Source organism: Loxodonta africana, chromosome 11 (assembly GCF_030014295.1).
Source record: "Loxodonta africana isolate mLoxAfr1 chromosome 11, mLoxAfr1.hap2, whole genome shotgun sequence".
Taxonomy (NCBI): domain Eukaryota; kingdom Metazoa; phylum Chordata; class Mammalia; order Proboscidea; family Elephantidae; genus Loxodonta; species Loxodonta africana.
The window spans coordinates 314,668-339,294 of record NC_087352.1 but is presented as its reverse complement, the minus strand read 5'-3'; the positions used below and the strand labels follow the sequence as shown (position 1 = coordinate 339,294).

General features: G+C 42.8%; 2 protein-coding genes across 3 annotated transcripts; one reads left to right on the top strand and one right to left on the bottom strand.

Annotated features, from left to right (window-relative positions):
• Positions 1-4,817: 4,817 nt before the first annotated feature.
• LOC135232734 (cuticle collagen 1-like) lies at positions 4,818-5,743 on the bottom strand. The gene is made up of 2 exons (XM_064293472.1): positions 5,722-5,743; positions 4,818-5,359 (listed from the first exon to the last, which is right to left on the bottom strand). The coding sequence occupies exons 1-2, from the start codon at positions 5,741-5,743 to the stop codon at positions 4,818-4,820; spliced, it is 564 nt and encodes a 187-aa protein (XP_064149542.1).
• ZNF570 (zinc finger protein 570) lies at positions 5,151-24,292 on the top strand. 2 transcript variants are annotated; one of them, XM_003422296.4, is made up of 5 exons: positions 5,151-5,251; positions 6,328-6,410; positions 12,089-12,215; positions 12,521-12,616; positions 22,827-24,292. In XM_003422296.4, the coding sequence occupies exons 2-5, from the start codon at positions 6,378-6,380 to the stop codon at positions 24,182-24,184; spliced, it is 1,614 nt and encodes a 537-aa protein (XP_003422344.1). In that variant the 5' UTR covers positions 5,151-5,251; positions 6,328-6,377; the 3' UTR covers positions 24,185-24,292. The 2 variants fall into 2 exon arrangements, with proteins under 2 accessions (XP_003422344.1, XP_023397248.1); XM_023541480.2 differs by lacking the exon at positions 5,151-5,251 and having other exon boundaries at positions 5,561-6,410.
• Positions 24,293-24,627: the final 335 nt, after the last annotated feature.

Genomic DNA, 24,627 nt, shown 5'->3' with positions numbered 1-24,627 from the left:
TGGTAAAAATCTTCAATTTCTTCATCTTTGGCCTTCGTGGTTGGTGTGTAAATTTGAATAATAGTCGTATTAACTGGCTTTCCTTGTAGGTGTGTGGATATTATCCTATCACCGACAGCATTGTACTTCAGGATAGATCTTGAAATGTTCTTTTTGAGGATGAATGCAACACCATTCCTCTTCAAGTTTTCATTCCAGGCATAGTATACCATGTTTTCTGATTCAAAATGGCTAATACCAGTCCATTTCAGCTCACGAATGCTTAGGATATTGATGTTTATGTGTTCCATTTCAGTTCTGACGATTTCCAGTTTTCCTAGGTTCATACTTCATACATTCCGTGTTCTGTTTATTAATGGCTGTTTGTAACTGTTTCTTCTCATTTTGAGTCGTGCCACATTAGGAAGTGAAGGTCCCAAAAGCTTGACTCCATCCACGTCATCAAGGTTTACTCTACTTTGAGGAGGTATCTCTTCCCCAGTCATATTTTGAGTGCCTTCCAACCTGAGGGGCTCATCTCCTGGCACTATATCAGACAGTGTTCCACTGCTATTCATAAGGTTTTCACTTGCTAGTTTTTTTCAGATGTAGACCGCCAGGTCCTTCTTCATAGTCTGTCTTAGTCTGAAAGCTCAGCTGAAATCTGTCCGCCATGAGTAACCCTGCTGATATTTCAATACTGGTGGCATAGCGTCCAGCATCAAAGCAACAAACTGACAGTACAACAAACTGAGATGTGTGGGGGAAGTTTGTGATAAGCAACAGAAAATTAATATACCATATAAGTACCATTTGCTTCTGGACTGTCTGTCCTGTTTCAGTGGCTAGTTAATCTGTATTTTCACCAGTACTGCACAATCTTAATTATTATTTGTTTATAATCAGTCTTATCTGGTAGTGTAAGTCCTCTGGCTTTGTTATTTATTCTTCAGAATTACCTTGATCATTCCTGGCCCTATACAATTGTGTCGTTACATTGAATCTATAGTTTATTTGAGAATACTTGATCTTTTTACAATAATGAGTCTTCCAATTCATGAACACAATATAGTCCTCCACTTATTATTACTGATTTCTCTTAATACTACTCTGTGGTTTTTAATGTGTAGGTATTGCATATGTTTTATCAGATATACCCTAGATATTTGACATTTTTTCTATTTTTTAGTAGTATAATTTACAAGTTTTATGTGAATTTTTTTCTAATAATCATAAAAGAATGTTGGATTTTGTCAAATGCTTTCTCTTCATCTGTCAAAATGATTGTCGTATTTCCATATTTTTTTTTCTGTTTGTGAAATGAGTTAAGTTGATTGATTTTCAAATATTATATCACACTTCCATACCTCGAACCAATCATACTTGATCATGATGTATTACTGATACAAGTCTGTGGTCCTGAGGTAAAATTAACCCTTTTGTGAACAGAGGCTCTAAAAAAATTCCAAAGGAAACAAGATAAAGCATAGGCCAGACATGAGGAAACCAGTATCTCAACCTGAGGCTTAATTTTAAAAGATAAGCAACCAGATTTCCCTTAATGCTTTCTCTTAAGACTGTTTTTTAGGCAAACCAACTAAAAGCAGAATCCTGCACAGGCTCAGAAACGATTTGGTTGGCCACTGGATGTCCCCATCCCATAATGAGTCCTGCCTAAACCCAAATGAGTCCTGCCTAGGAACCAAGAAACTAGTGTCAGGGAACTAAAAATCACAAGATTTATGTCCTCTATAGTACTCTGACCTATTTCAGGAGTGAGAGGTCCACTAGCCAGTTCCTGCCAAAAGCTGGATCCACCCCCTTTTATGAATATGCATGCTATTTCCCAGAAATCCAAAGAATATGTATGACCTCCCCTTTTCCACATAATAAAACCTACAGCAGTCCCTTTGTTCAGGGAGACAGTGCTTTGAGAGTAATCTCCCTGTGTCCTATTCCCTGCAAGTATTAAACTATGCCTGCTTTAAATCCACTTGAATCTTAGTTATTCTTAATGAGAGTACAAGCAACGGACTCATTGTGCTCAGTAACGTTACCCTTTGTATCTATCACTGGGTTCATCTTGCTAATATTTTTTTTAAGGATCTTTGTGTTCACGAGTCAGGATGGTCCCATATATATCTGTTTGTACCATCCTTCCCAGGTTTTGAATTCAAGATTATGGTGGTCTTATAAAATGGGTTCATAATGTCAAAGAGAAAAATTAATAACAGACATCTTACTTTGATTTTAAGATTTTTTTACCCACGAAAACAAATATTCACTGTAAAGAAATTCCTGACCAAAATTAATTCTGCCAGTGACTTTTTTTTTACCCAAAGTGGCTAATCTTTTATTTACTGTTCAAAGCCAGACTTACTAAATTTGAATTTCAAAAAGTGTGGCTGAGGCAGTGGAAGGCCAGAGACTACCTTGTTATCAGTTGATCTCAAAAAAGGGGGAGGGCAGTGTTCAATCAATTGTGTTATGACTGATGACCTTTTTATGGTTGATCTTCTATTCCTCTCCCTCCTCCTCCCTTTCTTAGTTTCATTGTAACTAACAATCTTTAAATCATTTGGTTTTCCTGGAATCAAAATGGTCTCCCTATATGCATATATAATAACTGCCCGGAGTAAACCTTATGTTTCAATATCTTTGTGTTTTATTTTAACAGTGTTTTCTATTCTTTGAAAGAATTTATACACATTGCCTTATTGCTTCCTCACTGGTTTGTTGTAGTTTACATTTAAACCCTGCTGATCGTCAGCATTTCTTTGTCAAGAGTTTTTTTTTTTTTAATAACAGATTCAATTACTCCATTCTATATCAGATTTTTCAGATATTATATTCTTCTATAGGTTTTGTAAGTTGTATTTTTCCAGGAATTTGTACATTTTATTCAATTTGTCAAATTTATTAATGTAAACTTCATAATTTCCTCTTAGCATCTTTAAAAACTTTTTTTATTGTGCTTTAAGTGACAGTTTACAAATCGAGTCAGTCTCTCATACAAAAATTTATATACACCTTCCTATGTACTCCTGATTGCTCTCCCCGCAATGAGACAGCACACTCCCTCTCTCCACCCCATATTCCCAATGTCCATTCAGCCAGCTTCTGACCCCCTCTGCCTTCTCATCTCCCCTCCAGACAGGAGCTGCCCACATAGTCTCATGTGTCTACTTGTTCCAAGAAGCTCGCTCCTCACCAGTATCATTTTTTTTTTCTATGACCTGTATTGTTTTAGATTTTATATTTAGTTCTTTGATCCATTTTGAGTTAGTTTTTGTGCATGGTGTGAGGTAACGGGTCTTGTTTCATTTTTTTTGCAGATGGATATCCAGTTATGCCAGACCTTTTGTTAAAGAGACCGTCCCATTTAACAGACTTTGGGCCTTTGTCAAATGTCAGCTGTTCATATGTGGATGGATTTATCTCCAGGTTCTCAATTCTGTTCCATTGGTTTATGTATCTGTTGTTGTACCAGTACCAGGCTGCTTAAACTACTGTGACAGTATAATATGTGGGAAAATCAAGCATTGTGAGGCCTCCCATTTTGTTTTTTTTCAGTAATGCTTTACTTATCCGGGGCCTCTTTCCCTTCCATATGAAGTTGGTGATTTGTTTCTCCATCTCATTAAAGAATGTCATTGGAATTTGGATCAGCATCGCATCATATCTACAGATTTTCCAGAGATAAATCCATGTGCACTGGTTAAAAGCTCGGCTGCTAAGTAAAAGCCACTCCTTAGAAACCCTATGGGGCAGTTCTACTCTGTCCTGTAAGGTTGCTATGAGTCCGAATCGACTTGACTGCAATGGGTTTGGTTTTCGGTTATGTTATAAACCCTATACTACGTTATCAGTATTCTTATGTAACAGTAATTTTTTAAATAATAAAAACAATTTTGTATGTTTACCTTGTAGTTACCATTTCTGGTGCTCTTCATCCTTTGTGCAGATTCAGATTCCCATCTGTTATCCAGTTCCAAATATATTAAGCTTCTTGAACTTGCCTTTCAGCTTACTAATATTCTAGTCAGCATTTTTTAAGTCTTTTTCTCTGTGTCTACCCCAGCACCTGAAACAACATGTGGTTCACAGCAGGTGCTGACTAATTGGATCCCACACCGGGCAGAATGTCACAAACTCACATCCATTAGTCTAGTCTTTACAGTCACATTTATGGTGAAGCACTCCGAGTCCACTCTCCACCAGTCAGTTTCTTTTTTTTTTTCCCTAGCATAGTCTCTCAGGTAACGTCACCAAATGTACTCATTTTGTACCACATTCACACGTGGTCACAGACAGGAGGCACTCTTACCACCAACACACAAGGGTTTACACTTTGACACTCAGAGAAACACACACAACGACAGAATCAAAGGGTTACGCACGCAGTCGCAACATCGCACTCAAGTGACAGAATCTTCTTGTGGGGAGAGATACAATAAACAAAATAGAAAATGAAATATAAGCAGTATGTACCCTAAGGCGGTAAAAGCCATGAAGAAATCAGGCCAGTTAAGGAGGCATGGGGTGCCAGGTGACAGGTGCGATCAGGGAAGGCCTCTTTGAAGATGTGCCGTTTGTATCTGAACGTAGCGCCGAAGGGAATCTTGAAGATTCCTGGCAGAAAAGCCATTTTAAAAAGAGGGGACGCATTCACAGCCAGCATTACGAATCGTGAACACTCCAACGAGAAGCTCCCTCCGTCCTACTCGCCCCCCCCATCTCCAAGGTAACCGTCCCGGGGCGGGACTGGCCGACGCGTCCTGCGCCTGCGCACCCTCCTGCGGCTTCTGGGGTACCCCGCGGCTCCCGGCGCTCGCCCCTCACCCCGGCGTCGCCGACGCGCGGGCGACCATGTTTAAGCCCCGCCTTCCGCGCTGACCCCGCGGCCCGACATCACGGGCGGGGTGGCTGGGGGCGGCTGGAGCGCCGGTGCCTGCGCACTTGAGTCGCAGGCCGTTTGAGGGGCGCCTGGCCCGGCTCCGCGGCCCGCTCGGGCTCGGCTGTGGAAGGCCGGGGCGGCGGGCGGCGTGACGACCCCGGGCAGAGCCGCGCAGCGCCGCGGACCGCACCTCCCGGGGCCCCGCTGGCAGCCGGCCGGCGGCCTTTGTGTCCCCTGGAGCCCGAGGCCGCCGAGGCGGCGCTCCCGGGCCGCTGGGACCCGGCTCCGTCGGCGGAGGGCGAGGAGGCCACCCCCGTGCAGGCTCCCGGGGCCCTCGGGGCGGGGACCGGATTGCCCCGGAGCTGAGTCCTGCAGGTGGGGAGCGCGCTGCGGAGCCTGAGTCACCGGGCGCCGCCCTTCGGCCTCTGAGTGACCCCGGTGGGACTTTCACCGCTTGTGCCTGCGCGCGACGCGCCTGTGTGACTGTGGGCGGAATGAGTGGGTACCACAGAGCGGGACTGTGCGTGTGTGTGTGTAGGGGTGTATAGAGTTGTGTGTGTGTGCGCGCGTGCGTGCAGGGGGGTACTTTCACCCGTGTGCCTGCGCCCGACGCGTCTGTGTGACTGTGAGTGGAATGTGTGGGTACCACAGAGCCGGACTGTGCGTGTGTGTGTAGGGGTGTATGTGTGTGTAGGGGTGTATGTGTGTATAGAGTTATGTGTGTGTGTGTGTGTGTGTGTGCGTGCAGGGGGGTACTTTCACCTGTGTGCCTGCGCCCGGCGCGTCTGTGTGACTGTGAGTGGAATGTGTGGGTACCACAGAGCTGGACAGTGTGTGTAGGGTACTGTGCCCCCCTGGTGCGCCCATGCCGGCGGCCTGTGTGTGACTGGAACATGTGAGTGAGATGGTCGGTTATGACACCCTAGTGTTTGGGGCTTGTAGGTAGGTCTGGGAGAGGGTGATGGTGTGACTGTGTCCCTCTCCACTGCCTCTGATTATCCCATGTGTGAGACAGTGGTTAGCGCTGTAGTTTTTAAGACTTTGTGGGCGTGTGGGAGGAATGGTTGAGAAGGTGTGTCACACAGTATCTTACAACTAGCCAGGTGATTCCATTGTGCGGCCAACTTTCAAAATCACTTATCTAGTGCAGTGGAGAAGGGCTGTGGAGTCGGGCGGAATTTTAGTTGCTCTTGGTGCTGTTATTGAATAGGTGTGTGCCTTTATGTAGATGACTACATTTCTTAGGTTCTTTATCTTTAAAATCTAGAAAAACTGTGTTGTTAAAATAATAAAATAGGAAGTGATTTGGGCAAGTAAACAAATTCCTAGGTCTTCTTTTGCTCTCTGAGGGAAGACTAGAACGGGGGAAAGAGAAGTCAAGAAATCCTAGGCTGGTAATTCTGGATGCTGCCAGGAAAGTCTGATCTCTCATGTTCTCTTCCCCACCTCAGTTGTCTAAGGACGCTGCCGTTTCACAAGAGAAGAGCCAGAAGAGGAAAGAATGGCCGTTGGATTTCTTAAAGCCATGTACCAGGTGTGTTTCTATTTTCTCTCTTGCCTGAAATACCTTCCTGCTTTTGGAAACAAGCAGATGTGAACTTTCCTTTTGCCAAAACTTCTCTGGGTTATCAGTCATGTCACTTCACAGTGGCATCTCGCCTCATTCAGGATCAATACTGAAGTCCTTAACTTGGCCTGTCTAATCTAGTTCCTGGCCCTCCCTCTGACTTTAATTTTTCTCACCCTGTCTGTAACCACACTGGCCTCCTTGTAGTGAGTTGAGTACCTTCTTAAGTACCTTGCACTTGCTCTTCCCTCTGCCTAGAATGCTCTTCCTCAGATACAGACCAACTGCTTCTTTCTAGTCTCTGCCCAGACAGCATTCATTCATTCAACACCTTTTTATTAAGCAGCTGTTAACAGTGGATGCCACAGGACTTAGTCCTTGGTTCTCTTCTTTTAAGTTCTGTCTGCATTCTCTCCTTTAATGATCTCATCCCGTTTCATGGCTTTACATACCAGCTGTGTGGCAGCAACTACCAAATGTATTTATACAGCCCAGATTTCTTTTCTGAACCCGAGATTTGTATATCTAAATGCCTCCTTATTGTGTCCATTTGGTTGCATAATAGAAACTTCAAACTCAAACATCTTGCATCTGAGTGAAAGGTACCATTGAAGGTTTGGGGGCTGTGTGGGACAGAGAACTTGGTTTGGCCTTTGACTCTCGTTTCTGAAAATAGCTCTTGGAATAGCCCAAGCAATTAAGGTGCTCTTTGTTTTTCAGGGGAACCCTGGTGGCGCAGTGGTTAAGAGCTATGACTGCTAACCAAAAGGTCGGCAGTTCAAGTCTACCAGGTGCTCCTTGGAAACCCTATGGGGCAGTTCTACTCTGTCCTGTAGGCTTGCTGTGAGTCAGAATCGACTCAGTGGCAATGGATTTGGTTTGTTTGTTTGTTTTTTCCAAAATAGCCAGGCAACACTTAAAACTGTGTAAGTAAGTAGGGGGCTATGCAAACCCCATCCTGACAACAGGGCTCAGGAAGGGAGGGGGCATGATGCAGTCAGCCATGCGTATTCATTGATTGGCTTGTTCATAACAATGTGTTAATGCTTATTCCTTGAAGTCCCAGTGACTAAGGGATCCTGAACTTTGGGTCTTCTCTTTTGGAGGCTTCCTGGGTTGGTGAGAACATCCAAGTATCTAGAGGATGTGGCTTGTCCCGGGAACAAAGAAAGCCTTATGCAGCCAAGTCTCTCCCAGACCACGCTGGATGAGTCTCTTCCGCTTTTATTCTTTCCTTTCTGCTTGTGATAAATGGGTAATTGTCAGTACAGATAATAACCCTTTGCTGTCGAATCAGTTCTGACTCGTATCAACCCTATAGGTTAGAGTAGAACTGCCCCTTAGCGTTTCCAAGGCTGTAAATTTTTATGGAAGCAGACTGTCAAATCTTTCTCCCACGAAACAGCTGGTGGGTTTGAACTGCAGACCTTTGGGTTAGCAGCCGAGCACTTTAACCACGGTGCCACCAAGGCTCCATATAGTTAATAGACTACATAAATTTTGTGAGCCGTTATACCAAAATCAAACTCATTGTTGTCAAGTTAATTCCATCGCATAGCGACCCCGTAGAACAGAGTAGAACTGCCTCATAGGGTTTCCAAAACTGTCTGTCTTTATGGAAGCAGACTGCCACATCTTTCTCCTGCAGAGCAGGTGGTGGGTTCAAACCCGTGACCTTTTTGTTAGCAACTGAGCACTTGACCACTGCGCCACGAGTGCTCCTTGAGCCATTATAGAGAATTAACAAACGAGGGGCAATGGGATTCTGACCTAGCTCAGGGGAGCTAATCCAGAGGAGGGCTGCACAGGCAGTAGGAAGGACAGAGTGCTAACTCGTGAGGAGCCAGCTTTGGGTGGCTGGGTGACAGAAAAGCTGCACAGGCAGTAGATGAGGAAGGACAGAACTTTTCTAACCTGTGACCTATCCCCAGGGCGGTAGAGAGAGAGAGAGGGCCTGGCTGGTCTGAAGTGCAGGGAGTTGTGCAGACTCTAGCCTACAGCTGGTAGCCGATGACCTAGCCTCGGGTGGCCTGGGATGTTTTGACCTAACTGAGTGGTTGAGGTGAGAGAAGTGCCACAGAAGTGCCTGGCAATGAGGAGTGGAGACGTGGGAGGCTGAGGCCTGGATCCATTTCCAGATGAGAATTGGATCCATGCTGATTCTTACCATGCAGTTAGTGAGAAAGGGTTTGCCCACCTTGCCCCTTTAATACTGCAGTTATCAACAGTGTGTAGGGGTATAGGAGTGATGCCATCCATCTGATTATTATTTTAATAGGGTCACTCTGGCTGCTACTGAGAATCAGCCAAGGACAGAAACAGGGGAACCACTTAGGAACCTTACATACTTCCCTTACTCAATTGCTGTAGCTAAAACTTGTCATCTGGGAGTTCTGCTTGTTCTACTTGCAGAACACATCCAAAGTCTGGTCACTTTTACCACCCCTTCCCTTCTGCTCCAAGCCAGGCCCTCTCCCCTGATAGCTGCACACTCTCCTAACGAGTCTCTCTGCTGCCACCCTTGCCCTCCTTTACTCTCTCCTCAGCAGAGCGGCCAGAGCGGCCCTGTTACCATGTAAACTATGTCGTTCCTCTTCCACAGTGCGGGGTGGGGAGGGACAGATAGTGGAGAGTATCCATGTCTCTTTCACGTTGCTCAGCTGTAAGGAGGGAAGGAAAGAATGGGTGGTAACTGGAGGGAAGGTGTGGTCAACAGGGTTTTATAAAGATGATAGTAAGTCTTTATGTTGAAGATTCAGTGGAGGAACTTTGAAAGTGAAGAGGATAGAGGAGGGAATTGCTGTTACAGCATGCTTGAGGAGGTGAGAAGAGCGGAGGTCTAGTGTACAAGTGGAGGGGCTGGCCTTGGCTAGGAAAGTGAGCCTTTCCTTCACAGGAATGGGGCAAGTCAGAGTATGTGGACAGATATGCAGGTAGGTGTTGTGGTGGGCGCTTGTGGAATTCTCTTCAAATGCTTTGGTTTTCACAGTGAAATAGAAAGCAAGACCATCAGCTGAGAGTGAGGATGGGGAGGAGGGATTGGAGGTTGGAGGAGAGGCGAAAAGAACCAGAAGTTCTTCAGGAGAGCAGGGGCATGAGTGGGACAGGCAGCTGGTGTGTAGGCAGCACCTCAGCACCCTTGAGGTTAGTGATCTTGAATTTAGCATGAGACCAGTCAGCGTGCTGCTGTGACTTTCTCCAGGAATGCTCAGCTGTGAGGGTACAGACATAGTGTAGACTGAGAGGAGGCTGTGGTCTGATCAGGTGAGTACAGCGAAGTGAGAGGACAAGGGCGTTGAGACTGCATGCGGTGATTGTAACATATGGTTGACCTAGAAAGCCAAGGCATGCAAGGGTGAGGATCAGTGAAAACGTGGTAAGGTCAAGAGCTTGTAGGTTCTGTTGGGATGGAAGAATGGTTGTAATTTGGGTACCAGAGGGCAAGAATTGGAATATGAAGAGGTGGAGATCAGAGTGGGAGACTTGAGACTGAGATTAAGGATGGTTTGGCGCTTGTTGGTTGCAGGGACTGCAGCATGACAATGAAACTGAATGGCTGTAGAAGCGTGGAGGGCAAGATTACTGGGGGTGGGGTGGGTGGGTCAGAGACCTGAGAGGCTAGGCTGTTGGGAGGATTATTTATGTGGGTATTGAAATGACCAAGGATTATGATAAGAATAGCGTTGGAAAGGAGAGGCACAGTGAGGCAGCTGCTAAGTGTTCAGTGACAGAATTGGTATCTATTGGGGCTGGGTAGATAGCTAGAACAAAATGGGATACTAATTGATAGACCCTGATTTCGTGAAATTTAAAACTAGGTATCCTGTAAGGGGCGAAAGGAGAATGATCTGGAAACAAGTGTGAGGAGCAAAGAGGGCTCCTGCCCACTTTCAGGTGCTGTGGTACAAGTGATGTGGGAAATAAGAACGTCACCACATGTCAGGGCTTCAGGGGAAGTAGTCCTGGCAGCTGGGAGCCACATACCTGTAGGGAGAAATGGTGAAGGGAGTTGTGACTGTGCTTCAGACAGGTTGGATTAAAATCGTGGATAGATTTTGAAGCGGAACATTATTGTCATTTGTTATGAGTCAAATATTTTCAGATTAGAATTTAATCTTTTTATATGGATGCTGGAGCCCCTGGGTGGTGCACGGCTGCTAACCAAAAGGCTGGAGATTGGGATCTTCCCAAAGGCACCTTGGAAGAATGGCCTGGCAGTCTACTTCCAAAAAATCAGCCTTTGAAAACCCCATAGAGCACGATTCCACCCTGACACACTTGGGGTTGCCATGAGTTGGAGTCAGCTCAATAGCAGCTGGTGAACTGGCATATGGACATTGTAATTACATTTGTTAATTATATAAATTAACTCAAATTACAGAGTCAGTGAAAAAACGCAAGTCACATGTATATAAAAAATACTTATTATATGTATTTATACAAACCCAGGAGAACAGTTTTGGAAGCACGTTTATCATACAAATCAAACTCTTACCAGAAGCATTTCTGCAGCATTTGAGGGATGTTATTGCTGGGAGAGAGGGAGACACTGACATTTACCTACTTCATATAATTAAATAAGAAAAGAGATTATTGAGTGTTGAAGAACACTTGAAGAATTTCGGTTCTGTAGAGACAGTTTCCTTGATTATGACAAAATTGTGTCAAATGCAAAAAAAAACCAAAACTCTTCTCTTGTCTTGACAGGTTCACCTGTTTTAATTTTGTTAAAACACACACACAGCCCTACACAACGTACGCTATTTCATCGGCAGGCGGTTACATTACGGAAACTAGAATCCAGCCGAATCACAGGGCAGCTCCGGGTTCCCTAAGAACTTTACCCAGCCCTGTAGGCAGAAGCAGCGTTGAGTGGAATCCCCCGTTTCTTTACACAAAATTGTCAGTTTGAGTTTTGATTGAATTGATGATTTGCTCTGCCTGGTCTCGCATGATTTTTAGAGATCTGTCAAGCATGTTCTGGTGTCAGCTTTGATCCCCTTACAGCTCCTCGGACTTTTCAAACGATTCATTCATTCATTTAACATCTCCAGTCAGTATTTGAATGCGTCATGTGCCAGATACTGTCCTGGTGACTGGGGATATAGCAGTGACCAAAACAAACAAAAATACTTGGCCTTCATGGAGCTTATATTGTAGCGGAGGTGGGGCCAAACAATAAGTAACAAAATAAATATAAAAATCCATGAAAATACAAAAGGTACCTGTGTGGCGCAAATGGTTTGTGCTTGTCTGCTAAGTTAAAAGGTTGGTGGTTCAAACCTTCCCAGTGGCATCACAGAAGAAAGACCTGGCGGTCTGCTTCCCTGAAGATTACAGCCAAGACCACCCTATGGAGCAGTTCCAGTCTGTAACACAGAGGGTTGCTGTGAGTCGGAATAGGCTCCAAGGCAGGGTTTTTTTGTTTTGTTCTATTTCATTTTAACAGATAAAAATAAAGGAGGGTTAGGGAAATAGGGAAGTGGGGTGAGGGGCATTGCTGTTTTATGTAGAATGTCTGAGGGAGAACATGCTTGACTTACCTAAGGATGTACTATCAGGGAGAGACCAGGGTACCTGGGGCAGAGTGAGTGAGGTCAGTATGGTAAGAAGTGAGGTTGTTTCGTTCATGTGTTTTATTTCAGGAGTTAGTGACCTTCAGAGATGTGGCTGTAGACTTCTCCCAAGAGGAGTGGGATTGCCTGGACTCTTCTCAAAGGCACCTATATAGTAATGTGATGTTGGAGAACTACAGGATCTTGGTATCACTGGGTAAGGATGTCTTCCCCCTTAACAAAGTTCAGCATCTACCCGTGAGGGGCCCTTTGGTACCACCATTGTGGACTTTTGTTTATTTATTTATTTTCGTGGAATGTCTGCTTCCTATGCCAAAGAAATGGCTTAATATTTGTGGAGGTGGCAGTGGGCGGGTCTGTTATCAACCCATGCCTGAACTTCATTTTCCCTATTCTTCTAATACATGTCCTTTATACATTTTTCTCTGGCTTGCTGTAAGCTTCCTCTTCCCTAATGATCAAGGAATTGGATGTCAGTTCTGTTTCTCTTCATGTTTGCAGGACTTTGCTTTTCTAAGCCAAGTGTGATATTCTTGTTGGAGCAAGGGAAGGAGCCCTGGCTGGTGAAGAGAGAGCTGACAGAAGGTCTGCGCTCAGGTGAGTAAAGAAAACAGCAGGCACGGGTTATTTCAGGTGACGGCTCAGCTCGACTCAGGGGTAGCACCTTTTTACTATACTTTGTTGACCTATTCTTCTCCAGTGTTCTAGGTCTTAGTATAGACTTGGGGCCTTTCAGAATGTTTTCCCGAATTTGCTGTTTTTTAACTCTCTCTTCTCTCACGCTTTGCCCCTTCCTTTCTAATATTTATTTATTCTCCAAGTCCTGTTCCTTCTGTTTCAAAAACCTCTTCCAGTCTTTGAAAAGTCTTTTCCTCATCTGATACTTTTGAGATCTATGGACGGTGGAAATTGAAGGACCAGGTTCAAATCCTGACACTCATATACAGTGAAATTTGGGGCAAATGATTTAACCTTTCTGAGATTTTGTTTTATTATCTGTAAAATAAGATAATACTTCTAAAGTGCTTGAACAGTTCCTCTCACATAGTGAGAAGACCTCGTTAGCTGTTAGCTGCTGCTATTATTATTATACCTCTAAATGCCTCGTTTTTCTCTGAATGGTCAGTTCGTTCATTCTTTCGTTCCTTTAACCAGTGTTTATTGAATTTGTACTTTGAACAAGGTATATTCAAGGTGCTAGTGTGTTATACAGAGGCCTGGTAGCACAGTGGTTAAGAGCTTGGCAGCTAACCAGAAGGTCAGCAATTTGCATCCACCAGCCACTCCTTGGAAACACTGTAGGGCAGTTCTACCCTGTCCTACGGGGTCGCTATGAGTCGGAATCAATGGCAACGGGTTGGTTGGTTTAGTGTGTATACGTGTGTGTGTATGTATATATATATATAAGTAATCAAAGAATTGAAAAGTCTAGTAGCAGAGATATGATATAGCTATAAATGGCGTTATGGACTGAATTATATCCCCCCAAAAATATGTGTTGTAAATCCTAACCTCTATGCCTGTGGTTATAGTTCTGTTTGGGAATGGGTTGTCTTTGTTATGTTAATGAGGCAGAATTAGTGTAGGATATATCTTGAGTCAGTTACTTTTGATAAAGAGATTAAACAAGTGAGCAGAGAGACGGGGTAAGATAGATCCCAAGACACACGGAGATCTCCCAGGAACTAGAATGCAGATGCTGAAGACACAAGGACCTTCCTCCAGAGACAACAGAGAGAGAAAGCCTTCATCTTGAGCTGGCGCTCTGAATTTGGACTTCTAGCCTCCTAAACTGTGAGAAAATAAATTTATGTTTGTTAAAACCACCCACTTGTGGTATTTCTGTTACAGAAACACTAAATAACCAAGACAGAATTTGGCACTAGGAGAGTGGGATGCTACTTTAACAGGTATCTAAAATATGGAAGCGATTTTGGAATTGAGTAATGATAGAGGCTGAAAGAGTTTTAAGGTGCCTAACAGTAAAAGCCTAGATTGCCTTGAAGAGACTGTTGGTAGAATTACGGACGTCAGAGGCGGTTCTGGTGAGGGCTCAGAAGGAGGTGAGGAGAACTATAGAGAGAGTCTTTGTTGTCTTAGACACCAGTAACAGAACGTTGCTAGAAATGTGGATGTTAAATGTGCTTCTGGTGAGGCTTTAAAAGAAAATGATAAACATGTGATTAGACAATGGAGGAAGGGCAGTGCTTTTTAGGCAGTGACAAAGAACTTGTCTGAATTATGTTCAGATGTTTGGTGGAAGGTAGAACTTGTAAGTGATAAACTTGTAATCTGGCTGATGAGATTTCTAAGAAAGATCTTAAAGGGGCCACATTGCACTTACAGTTTCTCCTTGCCACTTACAGTAAAATGCAAGAGGAAAGAGATGGACTTAAAAATAAACTGCATAATGAAAACGGAAGTTAAAGATTTGGAAAATTCTGTTGTACAAACTAAGGTCACATGTCCTAGAATGTTCACCAAGGATGTGGCTACACAATTGTTAAAGAGATTAAGCCTGTGACTGATGGATGTAATCAACTACCAAAGCAGAAAACCTATTGGCCCAGACTGAAGGGGACAGAGAAAGAAGGAAAGGAGAGAACATTGTCTGTCTCTTGGAATTCTACAGGCAGAAAACAGACGAAAGAAGCTACATCTTTTGTCCTTCAAGAAAAAAAAAGGACCATCCCTGGAGCAGCTCAGATATCAGAAGAACTGTTAGAAGGAAGGAGCATGGGAAGCAGGGCCTTCTTGGTTTCAAAGGGTGGGGCCATAGTCTCCTGGATCTTAAAGGGTGGGGCCGCAGCCTCCTAGATTTTGAAGAGTCAGATTTTTGCCACCTCGGTTCCAGAGTGTGGGGCAGTGGCTAAGGTGTGCCAGGGGATGGGGCCACTGACCAAAGCTGAGGGGGCAGGGGTGCCATGCTCAAGGGGCAGAAGAACAGGACCTGCCAGGGTCGAGGGGGTAGGGTTGCCACGAAGATGGACTAGGAGAATGGGGCTGCCCAAAGTCGAGGGAGCAGAGTTGCAGCCCCAGTGGGCCTGGAAGGTGGAGCTGAAGCCCAGGGCCAAGAGACCTCTACCCAGAATCCTGAGAGCATGGCCAACACCCAGAGTCTGGAGGGCAGGGCCATTGCCCAGATGGTCTCAGAGAAGAGAGAATTATTTTCAAGCTTTGAGAGCTACTGTAAATTGTTCTCCTGGGGGTTGGACTTGCTTGGTGCCTGTTATTCCTTCTTCCCCTCCAATTTCTCCCATTTGCAATGGAAATGTCTATCTTGTGCCTGTTCCACCATTGTACTTTGGAAACAGATAACTTACATTCTAGATTTCACAGGTTCACAGATGAAGAGGAATTTTGCCACAGGATGGAATATGCCTAAAGTGTCACCTGTAGTTGATTTAGATGATTCAGAACACAAGATTTTGGACTTGGAGTTGATTTAAGACTTTTGGGATGATGTGAGAGGGTGAACGTGTTTTGCATGAGGCAAGGATGTGAATTTTTGGGAGTGAAAGGGTGGAATGTTATGGATTGAATTATGTCCCCCAAAATCTGTTGTAAATCCTAACGTCTATGCTTGTGGTTATAATCCCATTTGGGATTGGATTATCTTTGTTACGTTAATGAGGCAGGATTAGTGTAGGGTGTACATTGAGTCTGTCTCTTTTGAGATATAAAAAGAGATTAAACGAGTGAGCAGAGAGAGAGAGCTGGGGTAAAATAGATGTCAAGTCACATGGAGATCCCCAAGGAACCAGGAAGCCGAAGCTGAAGAGACAAGGACCTTCCTCAGAGCCGACAGAGAGAGAGACTTCATCTCAAGCCGGTGCTCTGAATTTGGACTTCTGAACTGTGAGAAAATAAATTTCTGTCTGTTAAGTCCATCACTTGTGGTATTTCTGTTACAGTAGCACTAGGTAACTAAGACAGGCATATAAGAAGAAAAAGCTGACATCGAAGAGGTCAGAAGCAGAAAAACATTTGAAGGTGTTATGGATTGAATTGTGTGCCCCCAGAGAATATTTGTTGGAGTCCTGACCCCTATACCTGTGGACGTAATCTTATTTGGAAATAAAGTTTTCTTTGTTATGTTAATGAGGCCATTTCAGTGTAGGGTGTGTCCTAAATCTAATCACTTCGAGTGATACAAAGAGCAGCACAGATACAGAGACCGAAAGCCAAAACCTAACCTGTTGCCATCTAGTTGATTTATACTCGTGGTGACCCAGTGTGTTACAGACCACTTTATAGGGTGTTCTTGGCTGTAATCTTAATGGAAGCACATTATCAGGCCTTTCTTCCGTGGTACTGCTGGGTGAGCTCGAATTGCCAACCTTTAGGCTAACAGTTGAGCACAAACCATTTGCGCCACCTCGGAGCCCTGGTGGCGCAGTGGTTAAGAGCTTGGCTGTTAACCAAAAGGTCGGCAGTTCAAATCCACCAGCCACTCCTTGGAAAACCTATGGGGCAGTTCTACCCTGTCCTATAGGGTTGCTATGAGTCAGAATCAACTCTTCAGCAACGGGTTTGGGTTTTTTTTTTTTAGTGGGGGACCTTAAACACAGAGGCCAGGAAGCACAAACGGGAAGATAGCTGCCACATGAGGATCAAGGGACCAAGGAATGCCAGGGCCACAGAAGCTGAGTGTGTCCTAGTATCAGAGCCAAAACAGCTATCAGCTGTTTCTCGGCTGTACCAGCTGGTGGCCCTCCTCTCAGACAGGCCAGCCAGTGGCCTTTCCTTCTGTGGTGCCAGCCAACGGCCTCTGCTGCCAGGCACCTCTTGGCCTCTGCCCTGCTCTGGCAAGTTTCACAGCTCTTTAACTATACGAGCAAGCCTCCTGCAAGAAGGCGTTCAGCTCCCTTTCTCCCTCTGGGCCAGCAAACCCACTGCAGTTGTCTCTTTCCCACTACGGGCTGGCAAAGCCAACGTCCCATCTCACACCGGTCTCCTGGTTCCTGCTGCTGGTATTGCTGCCACCGTTTTTCTGCTGCTGAACTTTGCTGTGCTTGCCACCACTTCCTGCTGACTTCAGTGTTACAGCTCTCTCTTCTGGGCCTAGGAGGTTCTCAGTGTAGGAACCCTGGGTCCAAAGGACGTGCTCCACTCCAGACTCTTCTTGATGATAGTGAGGCCCCTCTTAACCTCTGTGGGATTGGCCCTTATATTCAGTTTCGAAGCATGGCCCTCCCAGCTGACCAATCCCCATAAGGTCACGTAATACTGATTGGTGGTTTTATTCACCCTGTTTGCGTAGTAAACTGACCAATCCCTGAAAGGTGTGTAAAATAGACCAATCACAAGGCAGGCTATGGCCCAATCAATTATTTTTGACAGAATTGTAAAACCCAAGGCCAGAAAGGCCATATATAAAAGAAACCCATTGCACAGCACTGAGACAAGAGAACCTTCCCCTATAACCAGTGCCCTGAACTCGAACTTCTAGCCTCCTAAACTGTGAGAAAATAAATTGTTTTTTAACGCCATCCACTTGTGGTATTTCTGTTACAGCAGCACTAGGTAACTAAGACAGAGGGAGAAGAGATTAAGAGTTTAACTCTGGTGTGGGAAAGAATTAGCAGATGCACATAGGCAGCATGAAAGTAAAGCGGCAGACTAACGTTCAGAAGAAAATCGGGGGTGGAAGCATCTCTGTGCACACTGCTCCCTAGCTCGCCATCCCGCTCCCGCCAGCTGCCTCTCCCTGTCTTTTATGTCCTTGTTCAGTTTCCTAAAAAATATTTTTGAAGTAGAACTGTAGTGCCAAAGGGTATATGCATAAATTTTATTTATTATTATTAAATCAAGTGCATAGTATATATTTGTATATATATGCAGTTTAAATAGTAATAGAACGAAAAACTCATGTACCTATTTGCTAGCTTGAATAGAATGCCATTTTAGGCCCTTGGGGGTCCCTTCCTAATGATACACCACCACCTAACTGTGGCTCACCCCCACCCCTCATGGAGGTTACCGTTACCCTACAATTTTGTGTATCATTACCTGGCTTTTCCTTATAGTTGAACCACCTATGTATGTATACCTAAATGAAATGTTTATATTTGCATATTTTTAACTTCATATGGTTAGAAATACATTGTGTGTGTAATTCTGTGATTTTTTTCCACTCAGAGTTACGTTTCTGAGATTCCTCCTGCTGATTTCTGTATCTATGGTTCATTGTTATTTTTTTCTCACTGCTGTAATGTAACGTGTTCCGTTGCGTAAACCACAGTTGTTTCTGTTTTTTGCTATTAGAAGCATTCCTGCTGTGACCCTTCCTGTGTGTGACTGGAGCTCATGCACAGCATGTAACTAGGGAGTTACTAGATGACGCAATTTCATTTTCCAGAGTGCTCCTACCAGGTTCCCTTTCCACTAGCGGTGTATGACAGTACCCATTGCCCCACACTAGGAATTGGCAGATTTTTTTCAATGTTTGCCAGCCTGGTGGGTGTAAAATATTGTTCTTCAGTTGTAATCTGTATTTCCTTGATTACTAATGAAATCTAGCATCTTTTCCTGTTTATATTAGCCATTTGTGTTTCCTCTTCCGTGAAGTGCCTATCCAAATCTTTTGCTCATTTGGGGGAGATTGTCTTTTTCTTTTTAAATACATACATTGATAGATAGGTAAATAAAACCAAAACCAAACCCGTTGCTGTCGTGTCGATTCTGACTCACAGCCACCCTGTAAGGCAGAGTAGAACTGCCCCATAGGGTTTCCAAGGAGCGGCTGGTGAATTTGAACTGCCGACCTTTCAGTTAACAGCCAAGCTGTTGTTAACCACTGCACCACCAGGGCTCCAGTAGATGGGTAGACAGAAATTGAATTCTTTGAATAAGCCTCAAAAATGTACTCCAGTTGGATTATGGATGTAAATATAAAAGAAAAACCTTTAACATCTTTAAAAGACAATTTGGAAATACCTATATGACTTCAAGTATGGAAAGATTTGTTAAAACAAAATATCAAATATATAAATTACAAAGAAAAAAAGTGAAAAATTCCACTCCATTAAAAGCTGTAAAAGAATTTTCCTGTTCTGTACACACATATACCCATAGGATATACATACATGTCTGGATAGATACATACATATCTCCTGTGGGTATATGTGTGTGTATAAATACATGTATCTTTTAATGGAGTTGAATTTTCCATTTTTTTCCTTTGTATTTTTTATGTTTGATATTTTGTTTTAACAAATCTTCGTACTCTGAGGTCATATAGATATTTCCAAATTGTCTTTTAAAGATGGTAAAGATTTTTCTTTTGTATTTATGTCCATAATCCAACCGGAGTACATTTTTGAGGCTTATGTGAAGAATTCAACTTCTTTTGCTTTCTGGAAAACCAAATATTCCAGGCATCTGTTGATTTAGTATTCTTTTTGCCCGTTTTTTCTGAGTCTTACCTCTTAATATATCAAGTTTTGATATATGCATGGCTCTGATTTTGAGCTCTGTTCCCTCCCACTGGCCTGTGTGTCACTGTACCAGCACCACACTGTCTTGATAAAATACCTTATCATCAGCCTGAATACCTGTTTGGGCAGTTTCTCATTTGCGCTTCGGCTGTCTAAATACATTTTAGGGTCAACTTGTCAATTTCCACCAGAAAACAACAAAATGCTTAGGCTTTTGATTCAGCCTTATTTTGTATATAAATTTTCAGAATTTTTCTGTTCATAACATGGCATATCTATCCATTTATTTAGATTTTTAATTTTTTTCAATAACACTTTATTTTTTTTTCCGTAAAAGCAGTGTACATGTTTTGTTAGATTAATCCTTAGACATCTTAAGTTTTGTTGCTATGTTAAATGCTCTTCTGTTTGTTGCTCATATATAGAAAAGAAGTTAACTTTTTTTTTTTAATCTAGCAACATCACCACGCTCTCTTGCTAATTTTAATAATTTGTAGATTTCTTTGTATTTTCTGTGTGGGCAGACATATCGGTAAATAATGGCAGTTCCTTCATTTAAAATTCTTATACCCTTTATTTCTTTTTCATGTTGTCTGGTCTTGACTAGTACGCTATGAACCAAAGCGGTGATAGCAGGCATTCTCGACCACTTCCGATCTCAAAGAGAGTGCTTTTAATAATAATAATAATAAATAAATAAATAAATTTGTTATTAATAATTCTGGTGGCTACCTTTTACTCTTATTTGTTAGAGTTTTGATTGTGAATAGCTTTTGAGTTTCAAGAAATGTTTTCCTGTATCTGTAGATTATTAAATGGTTTTTAATTTTTTTGTCTTTAGATGTGGTAAATTACACATAGTACCTTTTCTAATGTTTATCCAACCTTGCATTCCTGAGATAAACGCATCTTTGTATCTTTTTAATTCATTGCTGGCTGCTATTTGCCAGTATTTTGTTTTCTTGTATCTGTATTTATCAGTGAGTTTAGCCTCCAGTTTTTCCTTCATGCACTCTTGTCAGATTTTTTAATCAAGGTTGTACTAGTCCCGTAAAATCCGTTAGTGAGTACTCCTCTTTGTAGTCTTTAGAATTGTAACCTGTTACTTCCCTAATAAACCCCATACTCGTGAGTACGGTCTGAGTTCCGTGTGTCCATCACAATGAATTATTGAACCCAGCAGAGGAGTTGAGGGTGCCATAGGAGGGACCCCTGTTACCAGAATTGGTAAAAAGTTGGACAGAGGAGGTGTATCTGACCTCTGCTTCATGGGAATCAGCCTTGGTCTGATGCTGATAATGACTCTTTCTGCTTCGCCTCATGAAGTTGGACGAGGAGGTCCGATCCCCCTGCCTGGTAATTTTTACACTTGGTGTATGTGGCTGCTTGAAAAGAATGTGTATTCTTCTCTCCTTGGTGGAGTGTTCTATAATTGTAAATTAGATTTTCTTGGTTGATGGCATTGTTGAGTTCTATATCCTTACTGATGTCCTGTCTCCTGGTTCTGTAAACAGCCCATGGGTGGATAAGGCATGGCTGTTTGGTGGGTATTGATATAACGTGGACTTGGAAGCTGGAGTGTCCACATGCTCACACACGAAGCCCCTTCATGTGGTGGAATGTTGCTTGGGGGAGGAACAGTAGGAGAGTGGCAAAAGATTCTAAAGTCGAATGTGGCCTTCCGCTAGACCGTTATGAAGGTATATTTTTCAAAGTAGAGTAGAATGTAATACACCTAAGTTTTCTAGCATGATTTATAACTTCTCGTTTTTAGATATGTGGTATGTTGTCCTCCATTTGTATTCTTTCTTGTGGCCCCAAGGAACAGGCCTGCTTATATATTCATAGATCAGTCTCTAAATTTTCTGTTTTCTACAGTTGATGCTACAGTGCCCCAGCCGTGCTTTTTCATTTCTCCTGCTTCATAGTTTATACTCCTCCCTCATATTTGGGAGAAAACTTCCAGACAATTCATTCATACTTACTTTTTTATGAACTTCAGGATTTAAAAAAAAAAAAAAACTACCAAAAACCGCGGTGGGGCTTTGATTGGAATTGAATGGAAATAATAGATGTATTTAGTGAGAATTGATGTCATTACATTGTTGAGTCTTCATATACAGAAATAAAGTGTTCATCTCCGTTTATTCAAACCCCTCTTTTTTTTTTTTGTCCCTCATTTGAATTTTAAAGGCTTTGCTCATTTCTTGTAAGATTCATTTCTAGGGTTTTTTTTCTTTCCAGGTTGTTGTTGCTCTTGTTAATGGCATCTTTCTAGTCTATCACTGTTGACGGCTATTCCGTTCTTCCATTGCTCAGACTGTGAACTTTCAGGCCATGCTTGTCTCTTCTCTTTCTATCCCATTCCACGTCCAATGGCTCTTGGTTCTTCTATAAAATATATTTTAGAATCTGACCACCTCACTATACTCCTTTGATATCTCACTGGTCTGAATCACCATCATTTCTCCTCTGGATTAATATAATAAAGGGTTTCCTTGCTTCCTCCCAGTATATTCGTAAAACAGCAACCAGATATCACTCCTTTACTCAAAAGCATTTTAGTAAAACATTTCAGTGGCTTTCCATGTCACTCAGAGTAAAAGCTGGATTCTGTAGAAGGCATGCAAGGCGTAAATGACCTGGTTACCATTTACCTTCCTGAATTCATCTATTGCTCACTCCCCACTGGCCACTCTGTCCTCCTTGCTGTTCCTCAGACACACCAGACATGCATCTACTTCGTGGTCTTTAAACCAGCTCTTCTGTTTTCCCAGATATCTAAGTGACTGACTTCTTTACGTCCTTCAAATCTTTGCTTAAATGTTAACTTATTAATGATTTCTATCTTTGGCTTCCCTCACACTTCTGATCTCCTTTACCCTGGTTTTCTTTTCTTTTTGTAGCACTTAGTACCTTCTAACATGTAATAAAATTTACTTATCTATCATTTATTTTCTGTCTCCCCAAGAATGTAAGGTCCATAAAGGTAAGAATCTTTGTTTTGTTTACTGGGATATTAAAAGCTAGAACAGTTCCTGGCACAATGTAAGTATTTATTCAGTGAGTGTTCTTGAATGAAGCAGCTGTAAGAATAGAGATTACTTCAGTGCTTGTATTATTAATATAGGCATAAAATTTTAACCAAGTCCAGACCACCTCCGTAATTCCTTCTTGTCCTGAGATTTACCTTACAGTCTTATAATTCTATTAGTTTCTTCTCAAATTACTTTGTTTTCTTGTACATTTAAGAACTATGAAAGCAATGTTCTTGTGGATTTTATTTGCTACTAAATTCATATACTTCATTTTATGAGTGTACTTTCTTCTGGTACATAATAGAGGAGACTTTTCTTATGATTTTTCAGGATGGGAATCTATGTGTGAGACTGAAGAAATAACCCCAAAGCAGGCCATATATGAAGAAGAATCATCCCAGAAGATAATAGCAAAACTCACAAGCTATGGCCTTGAATTCTCCAGTTTGAGAGAAGAGTGGAAACGTGAGAGCCATTTTGAGAGGCCAGCAGGAAGTCCAAAGGCGTGTTTCAAGGAAGAGACAATCACTCATGAAAAAACCCTTGTCGATAAAAGAGGACAAGAATATAACAAATCTTGGGGAAGCTTCTATAAGAACACACAGTTTCATACACAACAGATAGTCCCCAAAGAGGAGAAAGTACATAAACCTGACACATATAAGAAAAGCTTCAAAAAAAATTTAATGGACATTAAGCCCAAGAGTGTCTATGTAGAGAAGAAACTTTTGAAATGTAATGACTGTGAAAAAGTCTTCACCCAGAGCTCATCCCTTACTCTTCATCAAAGAATTCATACTGGAGAGAAACCGTATAAATGTGTAGAATGTGGGAAAGCCTTCAGCCAGAGATCAAATCTTGTTCAACATCAGAGGATTCATACTGGAGAGAAACCCTATGAATGTAAGGAATGTAGGAAAGCCTTCAGTCAAAATGCACATCTAATTCAACATCTTAGAGTTCATACTGGAGAAAAACCTTATGAATGTAAGGTATGTAGGAAAGCCTTTAGCCAGTTTGCCTACCTTACTCAGCATCAGAGAGTTCACACTGGAGAGAAACCCTATGAATGTATTGAGTGTGGGAAGGCTTTTAGCAATAGATCATCCATTGCTCAACACCAAAGAGTTCATACTGGAGAGAAACCTTATAAGTGTAACGTCTGTGGGAAAGCATTTAGTCTCCGTGCCTACCTTACTGTACATCAGAGAATCCATACTGGAGAGAGACCCTATGCGTGTAGGGTATGTGGGAAGGCCTTCAGCCAGAATTCACACCTTGCTCAACATCAGAGAATTCATACAGGAGAAAAACCTTATAAATGCCAGGAATGTAGGAAAGCATTCAGCCAGATTGCATACCTTGCTCAGCATCAAAGAGTTCATACGGGAGAGAAACCCTATGAATGTATTAAATGTGGGAAGGCTTTTAGCAATGACTCATCCCTCACTCAACATCAGAGGGTGCATACCGGAGAGAAACCTTATGAATGTAATGTTTGCGGGAAGGCCTTCAGTTACTGTGGCTCTCTTGCCCAACATCAGAGAATTCATACTGGAGAAAGACCCTATGAGTGCAGGGAATGCAAAAAAACCTTCAGACAGCATGCACACCTTGCCCATCATCAAAAGGTTCATACAGGGGAGTCCCTCTCACTACCCAGTCCAGTTGGTCACCAAGTCCTATAGCTTCTATCTTCTAAATCTGGAATATATCCTGTTTTCTCTAACTCTGATGTCATCTCTCTCGTCTGAGATTCGTTTCATCTGGGCAACTGCTATAGCTTTCTAATAGGACTTCCTATATCTACTTTTGCTTCCCTTAAATCCATTTCCACAAGGCACCAAAACTGATGTTTTTAAAGTATAAGAGTATACACATCACTGGTGTTGCAGTGGTTGTAAGTGCTCAGCTCATAGCCAAAAGGTCGGTGGTTCAAACCCACTAGCCACTCTATGGGAGAAAGAGGTGGCAGCCTCCTTTCGTAAAGATTACAGCCTTGGGAACCCTACGGGGCAGTTCTGCTCTGTCCTATAGAGTCACTATGAGTTGAAATGGACTCAGCGACAGGTTTTTGTTCTTAGGCCAAATTCCATGTTAAGTTGTGTATGAGGCTGTCCATTGTCTGGTT

Coding starts and splice junctions, on each gene's coding strand:
- ZNF570 (XM_003422296.4), top strand. CDS start 6,378: ATGGCCGTTGGATTTCTTAAAGCCATGTACCAG. Junction 6,411..12,088: donor TTCTTAAAGCCATGTACCAG/GTGTGTTTCTAT, acceptor GTTTTATTTCAG/GAGTTAGTGACCTTCAGAGA. Junction 12,617..22,826: donor GACAGAAGGTCTGCGCTCAG/GTGAGTAAAGAA, acceptor ATGATTTTTCAG/GATGGGAATCTATGTGTGAG.
- LOC135232734 (XM_064293472.1), bottom strand. CDS start 5,743: ATGGGCGCACCAGGGGGGCACA. Junction 5,360..5,721: donor GGGCGCACCAGGGGGGCACA/GTACCCTACACA, acceptor TTCCGCCCACAG/TCACACAGGCGCGTCGCGCG.